This window comes from Crocodylus siamensis, chromosome 2, assembly GCF_052110815.1.
Source record: "Crocodylus siamensis isolate JL-2025a chromosome 2, ASM5211081v1, whole genome shotgun sequence".
Taxonomy (NCBI): domain Eukaryota; kingdom Metazoa; phylum Chordata; order Crocodylia; family Crocodylidae; genus Crocodylus; species Crocodylus siamensis.
In genome coordinates this window covers 142,698,327-142,717,891 of record NC_143396.1, presented here as the reverse complement: position 1 = coordinate 142,717,891, position 19,565 = coordinate 142,698,327, and the positions used below count along the sequence as shown (strand labels likewise).

At 43.8% G+C, this 19,565-nt stretch overlaps 2 protein-coding genes across 14 annotated transcripts in view; one reads left to right on the top strand and one right to left on the bottom strand.

Moving 5' to 3' along the window:
• Positions 1-5,175, top strand: part of WDFY3 (WD repeat and FYVE domain containing 3) — a 370,468-nt gene extending 365,293 nt beyond the window's left edge. For 7 of the 8 annotated variants that reach the window (XM_090036996.1, XM_090037002.1, XM_090036999.1 and 4 more), the window contains one exon: positions 670-5,175. In XM_090036996.1, the coding sequence (XP_089893122.1) occupies positions 670-790 (121 nt within the window). In that variant the 3' untranslated portion in view covers positions 791-5,175. The remainder of the gene's footprint in view (positions 1-669) is intronic. The other variant, XM_090037001.1, reaches the window with a different exon arrangement.
• Positions 5,176-14,218: 9,043 nt separating this feature from the next.
• The window catches only part of CDS1 (CDP-diacylglycerol synthase 1), a 101,215-nt gene continuing 95,868 nt past the window's right edge, over positions 14,219-19,565 (bottom strand). For all 6 annotated transcript variants that reach the window (XM_090036989.1, XM_090036991.1, XM_090036992.1 and 3 more), the window contains 2 exons: positions 18,511-18,614; positions 14,219-17,461 (listed from right to left, as the gene is read on the bottom strand). In XM_090036989.1, coding sequence (XP_089893115.1) covers positions 17,332-17,461; positions 18,511-18,614 — 234 coding nt within the window. In that variant the 3' untranslated portion in view covers positions 14,219-17,331. The remainder of the gene's footprint in view (positions 17,462-18,510; positions 18,615-19,565) is intronic.

The following is a 19,565-nucleotide window of genomic DNA, read 5'->3' as shown; positions in this document are numbered from 1 at the left end:
CATACATGGGCCAAATTAAATGTGCTCCCTGCAGCCTACATACAGGGTTGCTTGGTCTCGCCCGCAGGAGAGAAAATGGATCAGAGACCTTCTGTAGCCAGGAGTTGAACATGACGTCCACAGGGGAGCAAGGCAGGGATAATATGAATAACCTCTAGTTACAACCTCTGGGCATCTATACGCGTGCTCTGTCATGTGTATTCAGCATCCCGCGCTTCAAAATGTTGGCAGGAGCGCTTTAGTTCAAGCTTTAGTTAAAGCACCCCTGCTGCCATTTTGAAATACAGGGCCACTGAATACATGTGATGTGGAGGCTGCTGGAATGTGCTAATTAGCACCTGCAGCAGACTCAATTAACTGAATAACATGTATCAGAGCCAAGCTCCGTCGTGTGTAGGTGCCCTCCGATTCTAAATTCTTAGCCATGGCAGTGCAAAAACTGCCTATAAACTGTCCTTTGTTAAAATTAATCTGGTAACGTTGGTATGGCCATGATGGAAAAAGTCTAGTTCCAGTTCTTGTACTGTCACTGAAATTGCACCCTAGGTCCTGTCTGGTATGTAGAGTCCTTGTGGTGAATTCACAATATCTTTTGGACTAATAAAGGCCAAATAAGAGTTCAAGGTTGGGAGGAAGAACTCTTGTGACTACATTGTTTTTCTTTAACAGGTGCAGTCGGTTTCAATCTGAAATCAAGCGCTTGAAAATTTCATCGCCTGTCAGAGTCTGTCAGAACTGTTACTACAATCTGCAACATGAGAGAGGGTCTGAAGAGGGGCCTCACAATTGAGGAGGTCATGACGCAAACTAAAGACCAAGCTCTGAGATTCCAGTTCAGCCCCACAGTAACCCAGCAAATTTAATCACAGTATCACACAGTGAATTTGGAAGGGATTAGAATATTGTCTGTTTACACCTCTCTTTGTACTATGTTTTAAGCACTGAAAAAGTAAAAGGGATCATTCATTTTATGTGTGTTGATTGCAGTTTTGAGGCTAACATAATTGAGATGGACAAGTACCAGAAAGACCCAATTGGTAACAACAAATACAGTAATGGTTGGTACCTAAATCTCCCTGCTTATCAAGAAAATCCTTACTTAGCCTAACCACCTATTCTTGTCTTGTTTTTGTGGAGCTAGTCATCCTTTATTTGGGAGGGAAAGGCTTTTTAGAAGATAGTTGTAAATCTGCCTTCTTTGCAAGCAACTGTGTATATTGTAAATAGGTATAATGGTCTTTTTATCTAAATATGAACTTAACTGCCTGTTACATGGGACTTCAGGCTAATCACTATGCTTTCTGTGATATCTTTATCTCATCTATCAACTTAAATAGGAATGTTTAAAAACTCAAAGGCATTATTTGCATTTTTGTTTAAAATCCAGTCTGTGCATGCTTGTTTTTTCAGTTGCCCACAGTATCATAGAAATTATGTGGATTTTTTTCAAAGGATTTTTTTTGGGGGGGTGGGGAGCAGGGAAGAGAAATAGGACCTGGAGTGTTTTACTCAAACTGTAAGATAACCAACTGTACACTTCTGTTGCATTTTATACCTAGTTGTTTGCCACCTCAGTGTTGTTAGTATTTAATAAGGCCTCTTTTATACATAGAGCTGTTTCTTCATTACTTAACAGGATAGTTAGCAGCTGATTCATGCAGTGCAGGAACCAGCTTTTACCTTCTTAAATCAATGGAAATTGGCTTGCATGTTAATTAATTTCTCTTGCATAGAACTAATAGGTGTGTATAACTGACACCATTGTTCTACTGTATCTTACTTTCAAAAGATGTACAGGACAATATAACCCTTGTTGTATAACTGGATAATTATTACTAACATCAGAACTGCTTTTAAGGTTGTCTTTACCTGTAGTGACATGACATCAACTGGGAGACAGCAGTAGAGTTCCATTACCATCCTTACATTTTAATACCAATTTCATTGCAGCATTTAATATCCATTAATTTATTTTGCACCGCATGTGGAACAAAGTACAGACATTGACATCCACAGAGATTAGAATACTTGCATCAGACAGGCCCATGGACATTTTCTGAATGAGGTCTTGACAGTGGTTCTTTTTTTTTTAAATGTGTGTATATATTTTGTAAATGGGTGACAACTTGATTGGTCTAGATTTAGGTATATTCACAAAAAGATGCTTTTAAATAATGGTAAGGCTCTGACCCAAATCAACAAAAGGTGGACTGGGAAGGGTGTGGGGGACAGACGTTTGTATCAGTGAAAACTTGTTGAGTAACTTAATTGGGAAGAATGGGATTATTATTTACTTACACTGGTGAAACAGCAGAATCTGGCCAGGAAATCCATCATGAACAGACACAGTACTTAAATGACACCATTGCAAATATTAAAACCTCTATGATGGTAAGAGTTTATCCAAAGGATACCATACATTAACAGGACCCTCCTGCCTTTTGTTGATCTGTGCTCTTTAGCAGTATAGGTTTTGACCACTTGCTATTTACCTGGTAACACATGTTTATGCACTGAAGGTAAAATATGTATTTTGATACATGTTAGTTTATTATGTATGTGATGGTCTGTAAAATTAGAGAAATTCCTGTTTTGGTATGTATACTAGGTCCCCGAGAGAACAATAAAGACTTCTTTAGAGCCTTCGCACCATTGAGTAAATGCAGGTTTATTTAAGTTAGCGAACCCAGTAGCTCACTTTTGGGTTTAACAGTGATGATCAAATAACTTCTCATCATAGATGAATTCTGTTGTGCTGGCCTTGAAAAAATCCTCATTGAGTTTGCAGAGAACCTGTAATTTCTGTATTAAACTGCTCTCTTCCTAATGCTACTTTGGCCCTTCCCAAAATTACCTAAGAATACCATCATCTAGATTATGGGTTAACAGCCTATAGATTTTCAATGTCCAGTGAATGCTATTAAAAAATCATTAAATGCACTTAAGTCTTGAATTTTCCCCCTTTCCTCTAACTCCCAAATGATACAGCCTTGTTTTCTGTGGGCTGAAGCCTTGAAAGTCTTAGTTACAAATGAATCTTTATGTCATAAATAAATCAAGCCAGGCAAAAACAGGACTTCTGAGTAAAACGGTGATGTGATCTAAACACCTAAATGCCACTCAACGTTGCAGGGTTTTATTAACTGTGTTCGATTCCGCAGAGACGTTGTACCAGTGTTATTCTACACTTTTTACAGTAGGCACTGCTAGAGATCAAGGTCGTTGCCCCCTACTTAAGTCCTGTGGTATAACAACTAATACAGATTTCTGAACACCACAGCCCCTCTGACTGATTCCTTTGCCACGTTGTTCAGAACTATTTTTTCCCAAAATAATGCACTTCCTGGCATTTCAGAGATGGACAATAGAATTCACCTGATCGGATTTCCTATGGCAGCTGGTGCTGTGGGCAACTGTTCCATTCACTTGAGTGTGGTCTTTATTCTTTTTTAAACTGTTAGTGCAGAACTCTACTTTGATTTGTCCAAAAGCCTTTGTTTTCCACATGAAAGTTTGTTGAGCAAAAATCTACTCATACACACTAACATTAGTGGCCTATATTCTCTGCCAGTACCTCATGTCTTCTCCTGCATTGTTCTTTGTAGTATACTTATTCATTTGTGTACTCAGCCATTGGTATGTAGTGTGCAACTGTAGCATCATGCTTATGAAGGTGAGATAGGCTGCCTCCAGCCCACATTCATCAGCAAAACACTTTAGAGAAGTTTATTTTGCACTTTCTTATGTATAAAATTGGTAGAAACTTATTTTTGCTTTGTATAATTTAAGGACTCCTTTTGTTTCAGTAAATGAACTGTGTATAAAATATTTATGCAGTTAAAACAGTTTTTAGAAAGTAATTTTAATTTTGGCAAGTTTGGTTACTTGTTGCATGACTATTAACACAGCTGACTTTTTGTGTCAGTGCAATGTATATTTTTTTGTCCTGTTATTAACTTGTAAGCCCTAGTAAATGGCCACTTATTTGTACAGCATCAGGAGTAAATTGAAGATAATTGGTTAAGACTGGAGTATGGAATTTTGTACTATTACAGAATCCAATATCTGTTTTTTGGTGGTCATGTAAAAAGGCCTGAAGATTTACTATCTAATGTGCAATCTGTGATATCTGAATGTTCATTGTATATTTGTCTCCAATGCAAAAAGGTAGAGTAACACAATTATAATACATGATTAAATGCAATAGTTCAGGTACTTAAGTATTTTTTTTCATTTAAAATAAATACCTGCTATTTACCACCAAAAAGCTGTTTTGCATTTATTTTGAAAATTATTTGAGTAAAGCAGCAGTGTTTACTAAAGCTTCTTCTGAGTATGGGGTTTCCTCATTGGCTTTAAATGCTACATAATGTGACGTTGGAAATAGGATCTGCCAGAGTAGGAGAGACTTACAGAGAAGCATGATTATGCTCCTAACAGGGAAAAATATTTAGTTAGTTTTAGAGACTTCTCCCAAGTTGATGAAATTTACACATAGTAACCGTGCTGTTTCTGGCAGAACTGTGGCAATGAAACATTTTTTTAAAAATTTGTTGTAACCATAACACTGGCCCCTGCCATTCACTAATTTTGGACAGTGTTGGAATACTTTATCCTGTAGCCAAGTACATCTTGCTCTCATTAGTATATTTGGTCACTTAGTATCATCTTCCTGCAGAGGAAAACTGACTTTTGCTGAAGATTTTAAACTGGATAGATTTCTTTGCTTTATTCCACTCAAAAAAATTCACTAGCATTGAACCTTCAGTATGAAAAAATTGTAGATGAAGGAAACTGGTTTTCTGGATGAACTTTAAAATAGCTCTGCAACATATAGTCTCAGTTTTATTAATGGAGATGTCTTCAGTAGCACAAAATAAGTTTCTTATCCTGAAAAAATTCTAATTGTTCCTTGTACCATATAAATGTCTCATCCCATTCCCCGCCACCCACCTTTAACCTTTATAGTGAGAACTGTAAAACGGTTATTGCACGCACATCACCTGCATCCTCAGGCCTCTGAAATAAGGTTAAATCAGTGTAATATAGAGTTTATTTTTCATTCTAAATAAACTCAAAACTTCGCTAGGAAGGATTCCCATCGAGTATTTCAGACTCCTGTTGTCGTGGACAAGAATGTCTTTATTCTGTTTCAAAGACTATTATAAACTAGTTTAGCTAAATTGTAATGAATGCCATAAGAAAAGCTATTAAAATTAGTTAGAGTCCCATATACTTCATCCTTCACTCAGCTAAGAATCTGTTAATCTCTACAGGGTTGCGGGTTTGGACCTGACCGTACAGATTAGGCTGTATTTAAGTAACGAAGCTTGGCCCTGCTCATTGCCGCCTTTCTTCAGTAATGCAGCAGAGCCATTTAACTGGGACTAAAGGAGAAACTGTCTAGAGCGCTGCACCACGTTGTTTTCCAAACAGCAGTGAAGCTGGGTGTTCAAGAAACTCACATCCCTAACGACTTTACCTTCTAGGCTTTTTCCTGCACAGACAATCCAGGAAGTTTTGGGAGAGTGTTAGGGACAACTTCCTGGTGCAAATTCAGGAGCAGCCAATTATGGATCATGCTCTTGACCTGTTGTTCACAAACGGGGAAGAATCAGTGGGGAATGTAGATGGCAGCTTGGGCAGCAGCGAATACAAAATGATTGAGTTCAGGTCCTGAGGAAAGGAAGGATGGAGAGCAGCAAAGAACGAACCCTGGACTTCAGAAAAGCAGACTTCAACTCATTCAGGGAATACATGGGCAGGATCCCCTGAGAAGCCAATCTGAGAGGGGAGAAGAGTCCAGGAGAGCTGGCCGTACTTTAAAGAAACCTTACTGAGAGTACAGGAACAAAAACATCCCGACACACAGGAAAACTAGCAAGTATGGCAGAAGACCAGCTTGGCTTAGCAGGGAACTCTTCAGGAAACTAAATCACAAAAAGGAAGCTTATAAGAAGTGGCAACTTGGACAAACAACTGGGGGGGTGAGGGGAGTATAAGAGCATTGCTCAGGCATGCAGGGTTGAAGTTGGGGTGGCCAAAGCACACCTGGAGTTGCAGCTAGCAAGGGATGTGAAGGGTAACAAGAAGGGTTTCTACAAGTATGTCCGTAATAAGAGAAAGATCAAGGAAAATGTGGGTCCAACTAGTGACAGTGGATGCAGAAAAGGCTGAAATAGTCAATGCCTTTTTCACATCAGTCTTCACAAGTAATATAAGCTCCCAGACTACTGCACTTGGCAGGTGAGCAGCCAACAGTGGCAAAAGAACAGGTTAGGGACTATTTAGAAAAGCTGGACATACAAGTCAATAGGGCTGGCCGGGAAGCATCCAGGGCACTGAGGGAGTTGGCTGATGTGATTTCAGAGCCATTGGCTATCATCTTTGAAAACTCATGGTGATCAGGAGAGGTCCTCGATGACCAGAAAAAGGCAAACAGTGCCTATATTTAAGAAAGGTAAGAAGGAGGATACAGGAAACTACAGATGGGTTAGCCTTACCTCAGTCCCTGGAGAAATCATGGAGCAGATCCTCAAAGAATCCATTTCTAAGCACTTAGAGGAGAAGGTAGTGATTAGGAATAGTCAGCATGGATTCACCAGGGGCATCAGACCTGACCAACATCACTGCCTTCTATGATGAGATGACCGGTTCAGTGGAGAGACTAGTGGATGTGGTTTATCTTAATTTTAGCAAGGCTTTTGATACAATCTCCCACAACATTCTTGCAGGCAAGCTAAGGCAGCATGGGCTGGATGAATAGACTGCAAGGTGGATAGAAAACTGGCTGGAGCATTAGGCAATAATCAATGGTTCAGTGTCTAGTTGGCAGCCAGTATCAAGTGGATGAATTGGAGCAGGTCCAGCAGAGAGCAATGAAAATGGTGAGGGGGCTGGGACGCATGACTTCCGATGAGATACTGAAGGAACTGGGCTTATTTAGTCAAGAGAAAAGAAGACTGAGTGGGGATTTAATAGCAGCTTTCAACTACCTGAAGGAGGCTTTGAAAAAGGATGGAGTTAGACTGTTCTCAGTAGCGGCAGATGACAGAACAAGGAGCACTGGTCTCAAGTTGCAGCAATATACTCTGTGGCGGGCCAGTAGGGGGCGCTCCTGCGTTGAGCTGCCCACCTCCCTGTGCCCGACCACCTTCCAGGCTCCAAATGCCTCCCTAGGGGCACCTTATGCTCAGCCGACCCCTCTCCTGGAGCACACTCGCTAGTCTGGGGGTAATGTAGCCGCCACCACCCTGAGAAGGGACTGTCTTGGCCCTGTGTCCTCGGGGAAACACAGGCCTAATAGTCCGATGGGTACTTAGATTTCATAGATTTCATAGACATTAGGGCTGGAAGGGACCTCGGGAGATCATCGAGTCCAGCCCCCTGCCCAAAGGGCAGGAAGTCAGCTGGGGTCATAGGATCCCAGCAAGATAAGCATCCAATTTACTCTTGAAGGTGTTCAATGTCGGTGCTTGAACCACCTCTGCTGGCAGACTGTTCCAGACCTTGGGGGCTTGGACAGTAAAGAAATTCTTCCTTATGTCCAGCCTGAAAAGGTCTTGCAGGAGTTTGTGACCGTTCGACCTCGTCATCCCTCGGGGCGCTCTGGTGAACAAACGTTCCCCCAGATCCTGGTGGTCACCCTTGATAAACTTATAGGTGGCCATCAGATCACCCCTGAGCCTGCGCTTTTCCAGGCTAAAGAGTCCCATGGCTCCCAGCCTGTCATCGTAAGATCTGTTTTCCTGACCTCTGATCATGCGCGTAGCTCTCCTCTGGACTCTCTCAAGCTTCTCCACATCCGTTTTGAATTGTGGAGCCCAAAACTGGACGCAGTACTCCAGCTGCGGCCTCACCGAGGCCGAGTACAAGGGGAGAATGACGTCCCGGGATTTGCTTGAGAAGCACCTATGGATGCAAGCCAGCATTTTGGTCGCTTTATTAGCCGCAGCATCGCATTGCAGGCTCATGTTCATCTTGTGGTCAATGATGACCCCCAAGTCTTTTTCTTCTGTAGTGCTAACCAACGTAGCACTGCCGATCCTATAAGGGTGCTGCAGGTTTTTCCTCCCAAGGTGGAGAACCTTGCATTTTTCGGTGTTAAACACCATCAGGTTCTCGTCCGCCCATTTGCTGAGCTTGTCCAGGTCAGCCTGGATCACCCGCCTATCTTCTGGCGTGGATGCTTTGCCCCGAAGTTTGGTGTCATCGGTGAACTTGGCCAGTCCACTCCTGACTCCAGTGTCCACATCATTAATGAAGATGTTGAACAGGATGGGTCCCAGGACAGAGCCTTGAGGGACCCCACTGGTCACAGGGCACCATGATGAGTGACTGCCATCAATTACAACCCTCTGGGTCCGACCACGGAGCCAGTTTCCCAGCCAGCGGATCGTGGTGGAGCCAAGGCCACAACTGGCCAGTTTGGCCAAGAGGTGATCGTGGGATACCAGATCAAAAGGCTTTTTTGAAGTCAAGATATATGACATCAATCTCTTCTCCCTTGTCCAGGTGATAGGGCACCTGGTCATAGAAGGAAATGAGATTGGTCAAACAAGACCTACCCACAACAAACCCGTGCTGGCTATCCCTTAGAATGTTAGCCTGGGCCAGTCCATCAAGGATGGCCTCCTTAATAAACTTTTCTAAAATCTTCCCCAGGATACAAGTCAGGCTAATGGGCCTGGAGTTAGCCGGATCCACTCTCTTCCCTTTCTTGAACATCGGCACCACATTGGCCTTCTTCCAGTCTTCGGGCACTACACCAGAGTGCCAGGAGTTTTCAAAGATCCGTGCCAGGGGCTGGGCTATGACGCTCGCCAGCTCCTTGAGTACCCTGGGGTGCAGATTGTCAGGGCCGGCTGACTTGAAGGTATCCAGCTTCTCAAGGTGTTCCTTCACGAGGTCAGCATTGATGGAGGGTAGGGGATCCCCATCACCCGGATCTCCCTGTCCCATAGCAGGCATGGGCGTCCCACAGGACTGATGAAAGACTGACGCAAAGTACCTATTTAATAGGTTGGCTTTTTCCTGGGCATCAGTTGTCAGTTGCCCCATCTGGTTTAGCAGGGGTCCAACGTTGCCCTTGCTTTTCCTCCGGCTCCCCGCATATCTGAAAAAGGACTTTTTGTTGTCCTTGATGCTTGAAGCTAGTTGGAGTTCAGTTGCAGCCTTGGCTTTCCTGGTTTGCTCCCTGCAGGACCAGACCAGTGCAGAATAATTCTCCTTGGAGGTGAATCCCGTCCTCCATCCTTTGTAGGCTTTCCTTTTTAGCCGCAGGAGGTCCGCTAGGTCCCTAGAGAGCCAGGAGGGCTGCTGTGCCTTCTTGCTGCCTTTCCTCTGTGTTGGAATAGATTTAGCTTGTGCATTGAGGATCGCTTCCTTGAGAAGCAACCACTCTTCTTGAACTCCCATCTCCCTGGGGTCGTGGTCCCTGAGAGCCTGACCGACAAGCCTCTTGAGCTTGTCAAAGTCGGCTTTTCTGAAGTCACGGACTTCTGTGTTGCTGACTGACTTGCCAGCTTTCAAGGTGAAGGTGATCAGCTCGTGGTCGCTGTCACCCAGCTTCCCATCGATCCCTAGGTCGCCGATTAGGTCGTCCCCTGTAGCCAGGACCAGGTCGAGCAGCGCTTTGCCTCTTGTTGGCCCATAGACTTCTTGAGTCAGGTAGAGGTCATCCACACACGAGAGAAAGCTTTGCGACCGCTCGGATTTTGCTGAGTGATCTTCCCAGGAGATGTCCGTGTAATTGAAGTCACCCATGACAACCAAGGGCCTGGAGCAAGCGGCCTCAGTCAGTTCCTGGGCGAACTCCTGGTCAAGCTCAGGACTTTGAGTGGGAGGTCTGTAGTAGACTCCCACCGTTGTATCCCCTGTGCCGTTTTTCCCACGAATTTTTACCCAGAGGGTCTCTAGCTGTCCATGCCGGTCGCCAACATCAGCTTGCAGGGACATGTAGCTTTCCTTCACATAGAGAGCTACACCCCCACTCCTTTTGTCTAAACGATCCCTCCTATACAGGGTATAGCCCTCTATAGTCATGGGTGGAGTCCCACCAGGTCTCCGTTATCCCAATGACATCATAATTCTTTGCACTGAGCAGGAGGACAAGCTCCTCCTGCTTGTTGCCCAGGCTCCTGGCATTAGTGTACAGGCAGGCAAGTGTGCCCTTGGGGGCTCTTGCCTTGCCCACAGATTGTGCCAGGGCTGGGGTAGGGGTGGGCTCCCTTAAGTGCCTTGGTCTGCTGGCTTTGCAAGGGTCGCTCATCCGGCCAGCAGTGGCAGTAGTCCCCCCATCCCCCAGCGGGCTGAGTTTAAAGCCCGGTGGAGCAGGTCAGCCAGCCTGGCTGAGAAGAGCCTCCTCCCCAGGGGAGAGAGGTGGAGGCCATCTCTTCCCAGCAGCTCACTGCCTCTCTCGCCAAAGAGGCTGTGGTCATGGAAGCCAAAGCCTTCCCGATGACACCAGCTCCGCAGTCTTTGGTTCACTGCGTGGATCCTCCTCTCCCTCCTCAGCCCATAGCCCGAGACTGGGAGGATCGACAAAAACACCACCTGAGCTCCCAGACCCCTAAGCCCCGCTCCTAAATCCCCGTAGCGCCTCATGCTGGCTGGGGGTGCTCTGAGCCGTGTCATTGGTGCCCATGTGAATAAGGAGCATGGGGTAGTGGTCTGTGGGCCGGAGGAGCTGTGGGATCCTCTCCGCAATGTCTCAGATGCAGGCCCCCGGGAAGCAGCAGACTTCCCAGGCTAAGGGGTCGGGGCGGCAGATTTTCCCCTCAGTGCCCCACAGGATGGAGTCTCCCACAACAAACACCTTTCACTTTGACTTGGGGAGAGCGGAGCCAGTAGCTGTGGTTGAGCCTGGGTTGCCTGCGGGAGCCGGCAACTGAGCAGGCTCTGCTGGGGCTGCAAAAGGTGCAAACCTGTCGCTAAGCTCCGGCGGGGCAGGGGCCTTGGTGCGGCGGGCCTTCGGGCCCTTGACCACCTTGGTCCATGCCCCTGACTGGGCAGAGCGGGAGGTCCCAGAGTCCTCCTTAGTCGTGGAGAGAGATGGTGCTCTACCCTGCGGTTCCCGGGGGAGAAGGGCCTGGCAGTAGGAGTCTATCTCCTGCTCGCAGTCCCTGATGGCACGCAGTCTCTGGACTGGGGCCTGGAGCTCCTCCAGCTGGCGCGCCAGAGACCCCAGTAGGGAGCAGACCCCGCAAGGGGAGGTGGCCATGCTCCCGGGCCCCAGAGCCTGAAAAAGGGACAGGCAGCTCCTGCAGCCAAGAGCCAGGGGCTCCATCTGTGTGGAGCCCGGAACCATGGGCTCCGTCTGGGCGCCGTCTCTGAGGTGCCCGATGGGGGGCCGCAGAGCCCGAGGGGACCCTCAGGGTGCGGCGCGTGCCCATCCATGTCATGCTTCTGGTAGGCTGGCTACGGCTGGGGCTGACTACTCTGGGGGGGGTCGCAGGCAGGGTCTCGTGTCCTCCCGCACCCTCCCCTGTGCGAACTCCGCGCTAACTCGAGCGCCTGTTTACACAGCCTGGTCGCGTGGCTCCCTGGGGGGCTGGGCCAAGTAGGGGCCTGGGCGGGGGCTTGACCTGGCCTGGCTCCATGCAGCCGCCTCCTCCCAGGGAGCGAGGAGTTAACCCCTTCCCACCATGAGCCTGCTTACCTCTGGCTGTGCTGGGGGTCGGCAGGGGGCTCTGCGGCTGCTGAGGGGGTGTCTGGGGGGCTTCGGGGGAGCAGGGGCGCAGCGGGCTTCACCCGCGCGTCTCTCACCGCTCCGGAGCCTAACTGACCCGGTACAGGAATTTGGGGCACTTCCCCAAGTCAAGGGGGCAAAAAGTAAAGTCTCCCTTAGTCCACAGATCTAAGGGGTCTCTTAGGCATAATTTAGACCCACCCCTCAATAAGTCTCCCACACCAGTCAAAAAGGAGAACTTTATTGATTACAGGGGGTAGGGGAAACTAGGGTACAGGATTGAGCAATATCCTAGGAATCCTAAAGAGCAAACAGTGTGGCTGAGGTAGCGTTTTGATCACGCATCTGTGTTACTGCCAGCTAAATATCTAATCCGATTGAGTCGCTTACTCACAAGCATCTTCCAGAGGCTGGTGAAATTCCCCTCTGAAAGCAGGCGGTTTCTAGCTCGTGAGTTTGGGGGAGAGAACCAACTTTAGATGGTAAAGCTCCCCGCATGGCTGCTGCTTCACCTCATGGCTGAAGAGAGAGACCGCCTCCTCCCCCCACAACTTATATAGCCCCTGTGACCTCATTCACCTGGTCCAGTGGAGGTCAACCCCAGTTGGCTGTCAGCCAACCAATTGGAAATACATCACCTGTTACCAGGCAAATTCCAGCTCCCCAGGTAGAAACCCCCCACCCAGGTAATTGATGCCAGTCACAGCAGAGGGAGCAGGTTTCCCCCCTCCCTCAGGAATGCAGCCAGCTCAGGTTACCTAAATAGACAGGCCGAGGGTGCGCTCCCCTGTGTGCAGGGCCCACCCTAATCAAATGGTTGCAGCTCAGAGATTTTAGTCACAGTGTCACAGGGCAGAGATTCTGGGGAGAAACCAAGGTGGCTTTCTGCCATAGACTCAACTTCTGCCTTTATAATGTATTGGTGTAAGGAGAAGACTCCTAGCTACTTGTTTCTGACTTTGTTTTTGTGCAGCCAGCAGCTGTTTGAGTCTTGTTTATAAAATGTTACTTAAAAATGGATTTATAAGTCATTTTTTCATGCAGATACATGGACAGGCATAGCTCATGAAACTACTACGTTTACTTGGTAATGTGATTGAGTTTGACTTAAACTTGAACCAACTTGAAATCTAAACAGCAAGCACCCTCAAAGTTTAGCTGCCTATCATGCTTATCAGAGCATGTCCACTAAGTTCATGGCTTTGTAACACTTATTCAAATAGAAAAAAAAAGTCATGTCACATGCAGTGGCCAATCACACTTACTAGCTAGAACAATAGTGGATACTTGACAATATGCTTCTGTGGGTATTATTTAAATTGAAGGGATTTGTTAGTTACACCCTGACATGGGAGGGACAGGCAACATACATTTCTTAGGCAAAGTGACAGAGTTAATAAGTTTTCATTTGACACAGGGAAGGTGTCTGCCCCTTCTGCAAACTATTTTAAAAACACAAAGTCTGTAGGGTCCGGTCAAGTAAAGGTCCTTTGACCTTTCCACAATAAGTAGAAAGTTTTGTTTAATTTTAAGTAAGATAATCCAATAAACTGATTAAAATCTGACCAAAGTGTTTCTATTCTGCATAAAAATGTGCGTCTCATTGACAGTCCAGTTTGTTACTGAAGCACCTGCCTTTTGCAGTCACTAAAAGTGAATTGCCTTCTACAAGAGCAGTTCCGTGAGTCAGACAGTCGGCACATTTCTAAGGCTACTGCTAAATGTTCCTTTAACTGTCCCAGGAAAGGTTTTTCCAAGGAACAAGCTGGATTGTCCAAAAAGAAGAGCTATTCTAAGGCACAAAAGCACACAAGCATCTGTCTGAGGAAATATGTTTGCAGATCAAGATAGATGGAAGGGACAAAGAAAGCATTGAGACCAGCTGCAATTTCAAGATCAAAAACCCAGTCCACAATACACAAAGGATGAAAGGGGCTCATGAACAAAGGCTTACCTTGAGGCTAGAGGAGGACCTGAAGCAACTGGAATTCATCCTTGAAAGAGGAACAGGAAGGGAGGGGAGAGATGCATAAGCAGGATCAGAATTTCAAGCTAAGCTACATTGCTATCCATGCAGCGAGGCAAATACTGGCACTATAATACAATGCAAAAGGGAAGCAGGCTTCAAAACCATCTTGTTTTAAAAAAAATAACAACGAAAGATATAATGCATACATCCCCTCACTTACCCATTCTTTTCAGTGATTAAGATGTGTGCTGTGTCAAAAAGCTGCCATTCCAGATAATTTGATTGCCCTGTTAGTGATAGTAGGATTTTTTTTTTTTTTACAGTTTTCAGTTTCTTCAGAGTGAAAGCTATTAGTAACCACAGTCCAAGGTGGATAAACTAGTCATACCAGGGTTCAGATTTGGTAAATAAGCAAATAATTAATAGCTCCTTCATTGATGGGGGCAGGGGAAAGAAAAAAAGGAAGATCAACTTTCTCTGAAACAATGGAAAGATGTATGAATTATTAGAAGCTGTCAGTTGCAATGTTTGCCCCAGAAAAAAAGACGCTGAAATAAGAAATGTGTCCCCCAATTTTATTCGCCCAATCCCAGCTTAAAGATTGAAACTATCAATTAAAACATACATAATATGTTAACAGCATGTACAATATAGACTTTGTTCCTACACTGTCTGCTCAATGAGGCAATCACAACATCTTTGTTAAGCAAAAAAACAAATGAAGAGAAATTATGGTGTAAAAATCAGCCTCTCCTAAGTCATTGTGTCCTTGTATGGTTAAAGTCATGGAAGAATGAGAAATCTTGGAAGAAAACTCATTTTACACAAAGCAGAGGTGCTCCTGGCATTCCATAAGAACTGAGTCTTGAAAAGATATACACAAAGACCTAACCAGTATGCTAAGAATATATCAAAATCAGCAAACTGACTGGTCAACCATTAATATTTCTGAAGCATCTTGCTTCATTTTAACTTTAGCCAGTGAAATAACTTGTAGTCTTGTTCTTTTTTCCTGTGCAAATATAGAGCCATTAACTATATTTGCTCTACAATACTCAATGCTAAAATATATTCTATTTCCATAATATACATACTATAAAGATACACTCAAAAGTTCAAACATTTAAAATAAAAAATTAGATTTATTTATATATGTATATATCTTACATATACACCCAACTCTACTGTACACCCACACCTAATAAGGCTGTGGTTTTGTAGGAAGCCTCTGACAAAACCTTACTATATAGCTACAGCCTATTTATATGTTTATTCTGCATGAATGATTTTGGTCATCCTCTCCTGCTTCCTCTCTATTTCTGTCTTTCATAAAATTGACTTACTTCCAAGCAACTTTCTGTCTCATATTTTTGTCTGTGCTACCCTTTAAACTTCAAGTTCTGTTGCATTTTGTCCTACTTACACCTGGTTTCAGTACATATATCTACTGAACACCTGTAAGCACAGTTGTGGAAGACAACCTGGAGTAATATGATTTAAAGTTGTCATTTTTCTCTAAAACATTCTTTTGACAGAAGTACTGTACTTTGAGTAGGTTATAGAAAGTACAGTGTAATTCCCTCAGCTGTGCACTTACACTACTGTACACATGAGGAAAGGCTTTTAGAATTAGAACATATGCTGTATATCCCTTTTATAACAAGGTATAAACTATTTTACTATATACAGATTATATACACAGTACCCTGGCCTAATACAATAACAGTGTGGAATCCCAAAACAGAATATACAGTGGTCTCAGATTCTGATCTGATGTAAACAAAAACTCTTGAATTTTACAAGCAACCACCCTATTTAGCAGTCCTACCTGCTTTCTACATGGTTTTATGTACAAGCAACTTGTAGATTTCACCTCTGGAAGGGTTAGAGTCAGTGCACAATGCAAGAAAAGCCTATTTGCATTAGATTTTTAGGAAATTAAATTGTATCAAGTTACAGTCTCCAGGACACCAAAAGAAACTTTTTGGCATTCATGTGCTTTTGTTCATTAAGGAATAATATGTATTTATTCAAAACACATGTATATCTATTTTCAGTTGCAATAAGATTATCACCACACCATAAAAGGAATAGTATGTAAAAGGAGATCAGTAAACAGCAAAAATGGAGAATTATTCACGTGTTAACTTTCTCACATTTACTTCACTAAGTCTACACGACAGAAACTTTCTGTAAGGTATTTTTTTCTCAACTGAATCCTCACTTTTTGCCCACATTATTTGAGATGCTAACAGTTACTTAACTGGTGGTAAGAGGCAGTGGGAAAAGGATGTGCCATCTCAACCCCAAGCTATTACGTTGGTCAGACAAAAGTTACTACTTTCAAGGGAATAATAAAGGGTAAAAACTAGTACTGATATTGTACTTTTCATCCAAGGATCTCAAAGCACTTTACAGCAGAGGGAAATACCACCAATTTTACAGATGAGGAAACTGAGGCACAAACAGTAAGGTTAACATGAACTCACTCCAGACAGTGACCCAGCCTTGGAACTAAGGCCTGAAGTGTAAAATCACTAAGCTGCAGGACCCCCATACTGTTGGATAATCTGCACTGTAGTTCTGACTATATGTATATATGCTTCTATGTTTTGTATCAAAAAGTCAGTGACATAGCCCAGGCACGTCTATTTTATTAATATGAATTGGTTTCATTAGAAAAAAAGTTCCAAGAAATACAACTAAAAACTGAGCTAAACTTAGTCATTTTTAATAAACAACAATGTTAGAAAACCAACAGTAACTGTTTGAGAGCTTGTCTACATTTGGCAGAAGCTGCTATTTTCATTACAGCAAGAAAGCAACCACAGCTGCCCCCAAAGCAGCCCCTGGCATGCACACAGCATATCCCAGAAGAAACAGTTTTTCTCCCACTACATTTATAGCTGCTCCCTAAATAGCAAAAGCTTAGCCAGGCAAATCACCTTCTACTGGCAAAACTGTGTCCATACCAGGGGTTGTTGGCATGGTGGTGTCAGGCAGGGACATGATCTCTTTGCATTCTTAGTTGACAACAGCCCTACCAGCAGAACTTTGTAATATAGACTGTCTTGGTGACAGCCTCAGTTTCCTCACCAGTATCCAGGAGATTTTTTTTTCTTGGAAACAATACACTCAGTAGCGCAATGGATAAAATAGCATCTCATCCCAATTATCCCTCAATAACCATTTCACATAAAAATATGCCAACTATTGCTAAGGTACACAGTACCATAAAACTTGCATTAAAAGCAAGCCCAGTACTGATAAATTACATTAACATTTGCTTTGTAAATTGCACAATTCCACTAGAGCCTTAACATCTCTTCGTATTAGTTACTGTCATTTAGAATGCAAATTATTTTTAAAACTATTGAGCCCATCTGGCTAGATGCTGAAAGAGGGCATTTATCTATGTATATACCTGATGGTATAAGTACTGTCAACTTCAGAAACTAAAATGCTCATTAAATGTTTAGTTATTTTGCAAGCTATGTCACTATCTTAGAATAGGTAACAAATTTTAAATGTCTTACTAAATATTCACAGTAATTTCGGGGGAAAAAAACATTCATGTCTTCAAGACTACATGTTCAACCACTATCAATGTGAACACTTGTATTCCCATGAGGGCCTTTCTAGCCATTTTCCTGTAGTCCTCCATTCCGTCTCACTATCCCTTCGTTGATGGTTGAAGTATCCCTTTTTCTACGAGATGAGATTTCAGGGTTTTGTATACATTTAGTTGTTGTTCTGGCTGAAGTACCAATAGCTGCTTCAACAATTTGCTAGGATTTGGGCCCCTGTCAATGAAAAACAGGTTTTAATTCAAAGCAAAATCTGAACCTACCATAGAGAAGTGATGCTTCTTCCCCTTTTCCCATTGTACAAATACACTGGCAATATTTTCTTTAAAGGCGAGGTTTTCCTAATGTAACGATCTCTCCAGAACAGATGTGATGTCTTGTAATCTAGTTTAATTTAAAATCTATTTTCCTCATGTAGGAACATAATGGGAATTTTAACTAGGTGAGCCAGGCAGTTGGACTAGATCAGTGGTTCTCAACCTTTTTTGTATCAGGACCCATTTTGTAAACATCAGCGGTCAGTCCTGACCCAGTAGCTCTCATTACTGACCTGCTGCCCTAGGCCTCCAGTGTATGGGGCAGGAGGTGGGTGCATGGGGGGTATGGGAGCCCCAAACAGTCCCTCACAGGCTGGAACTCTGCCAGCCTGCAAGGGAAAAGCTGCCTTTTCCCATGTTTTTCCTCTTTAAAGGAGAATCCATTGTTTAAGTTTGTTGATACATTTTTAAGTGTCTTCACAACCCGTTCATATATTCCTGAGACCCACTTTTGGGTAACGCCCACTGGTTCACAAATGCTGGACTAGATGACCACTTGAGGTCCCTTTCAGCCTTATGGTTCTATGAAATAAGTGGCCTGTCCTCAACTACATATTGAAAAATCTAGATCTAAAATTTAGAAGTTAGACCACTGAAATAAAAAAATTTTATAGAAAAAAAACTTCCACTTAAACATACTGGTTCTCCCTGAACAATACCAGACATAAAGACGAAGAAACAGAATCACAGCTCCTCCGACTGTAGCAATGGTTGATGTTAGTTGTTGTTTCCAATTAGCTTTCTTTATATTCAGCTGGGAACAAGTTCCAATCTTTCATAACAGTCAGAGGTAAATAACCTGCTATCCTCAGAAGTTGTATGGAATTTCATGATAGCTCCAAAATCCCTTTCTCAAAAGTAATTAGACAAATCAAGTTTAAAGCTAAGCTTTTATTCTAGCAGAACAGAACTACACACAACTTATATGAACTATGTATGTGAGAATACCTTATGAAACTGGTGATATACACATGAACAAAAGTAGCCATCAAATACTGACAATCAAAACGATCCATTATTCCACCATGGCCAGGAATAGTGTCTGCAAAATCCTTTAGGGAAAAAAAAAATCACAGTACACGTTGACATGTACTACATTAGTATGATACTGTTTGTTCAGCAGTACCTGAAGGCCCTAATGAAGACATGGGTTCAATGATGCAGGGCACTAAAACACATAGCAAGTCTCTGCCTCAAAGAGGTTTCAATCCAAGCAGACAAGACAGATTAGTAAGAAGATAAGAGAAGGGGCACAGAGAGGTGATGTGACCTGCTAAAGGTTAAGTAATTTAATTCCTGCACTACGACTGTTCCACCAGTGCACATCTCTGTGGGCCTTCCAGCAACAATCCCATAATGCCCCTTTCCCCAGAAACCACTTTTGGTTACAATTTTGATCCCTGCTGCCCAGAGATCACAAGGACTGGAAGTCATCACCCTCTCCTCTTTTTAAAAAAATCACAAAAATATTTAAGAAATGCCTTTGTTAACACACCTTAGCACACAGTTATGCTATCAGGGGAATCTACAGTTCAGAAAAGATTGGACAGACTCTGAGCAACAGTGTGCTGTCGGAAAAGTCTTGGATTTTCCACCTGTTGGCAGAAGGGACTGAACTGCTTAGGAATATCAGTAGTTATCTAGACATTGTGAGGGACACACAAGAACTGCAGTGAAACAGGGACAAACAGCAATACAGAGCGACATAGCAGGAATTGCAGCAGTGCAAAAGGTGAAGTCAACAAAAATTCTGGGCTGCCCCCCAACCTCTCATACTGAGCTGGGGCCACCTCACCAGTGACTGTGGACCCACTGCACTATTCTCAAAGCAAGGAGCTCCACATATACATGGATCCTTTCACTGAAAAATGGGTCTCAGAAGATGCAAACCCCATTGGAAAGCAAGGAAAGAGAAATGGTGAACTGGAATCTCAAGTTCCTTGAGATGTTTTATCCTGATGCATGCTTTACTTCCTGCCAGCCTTCTCCTCCTCCCTGCAGTT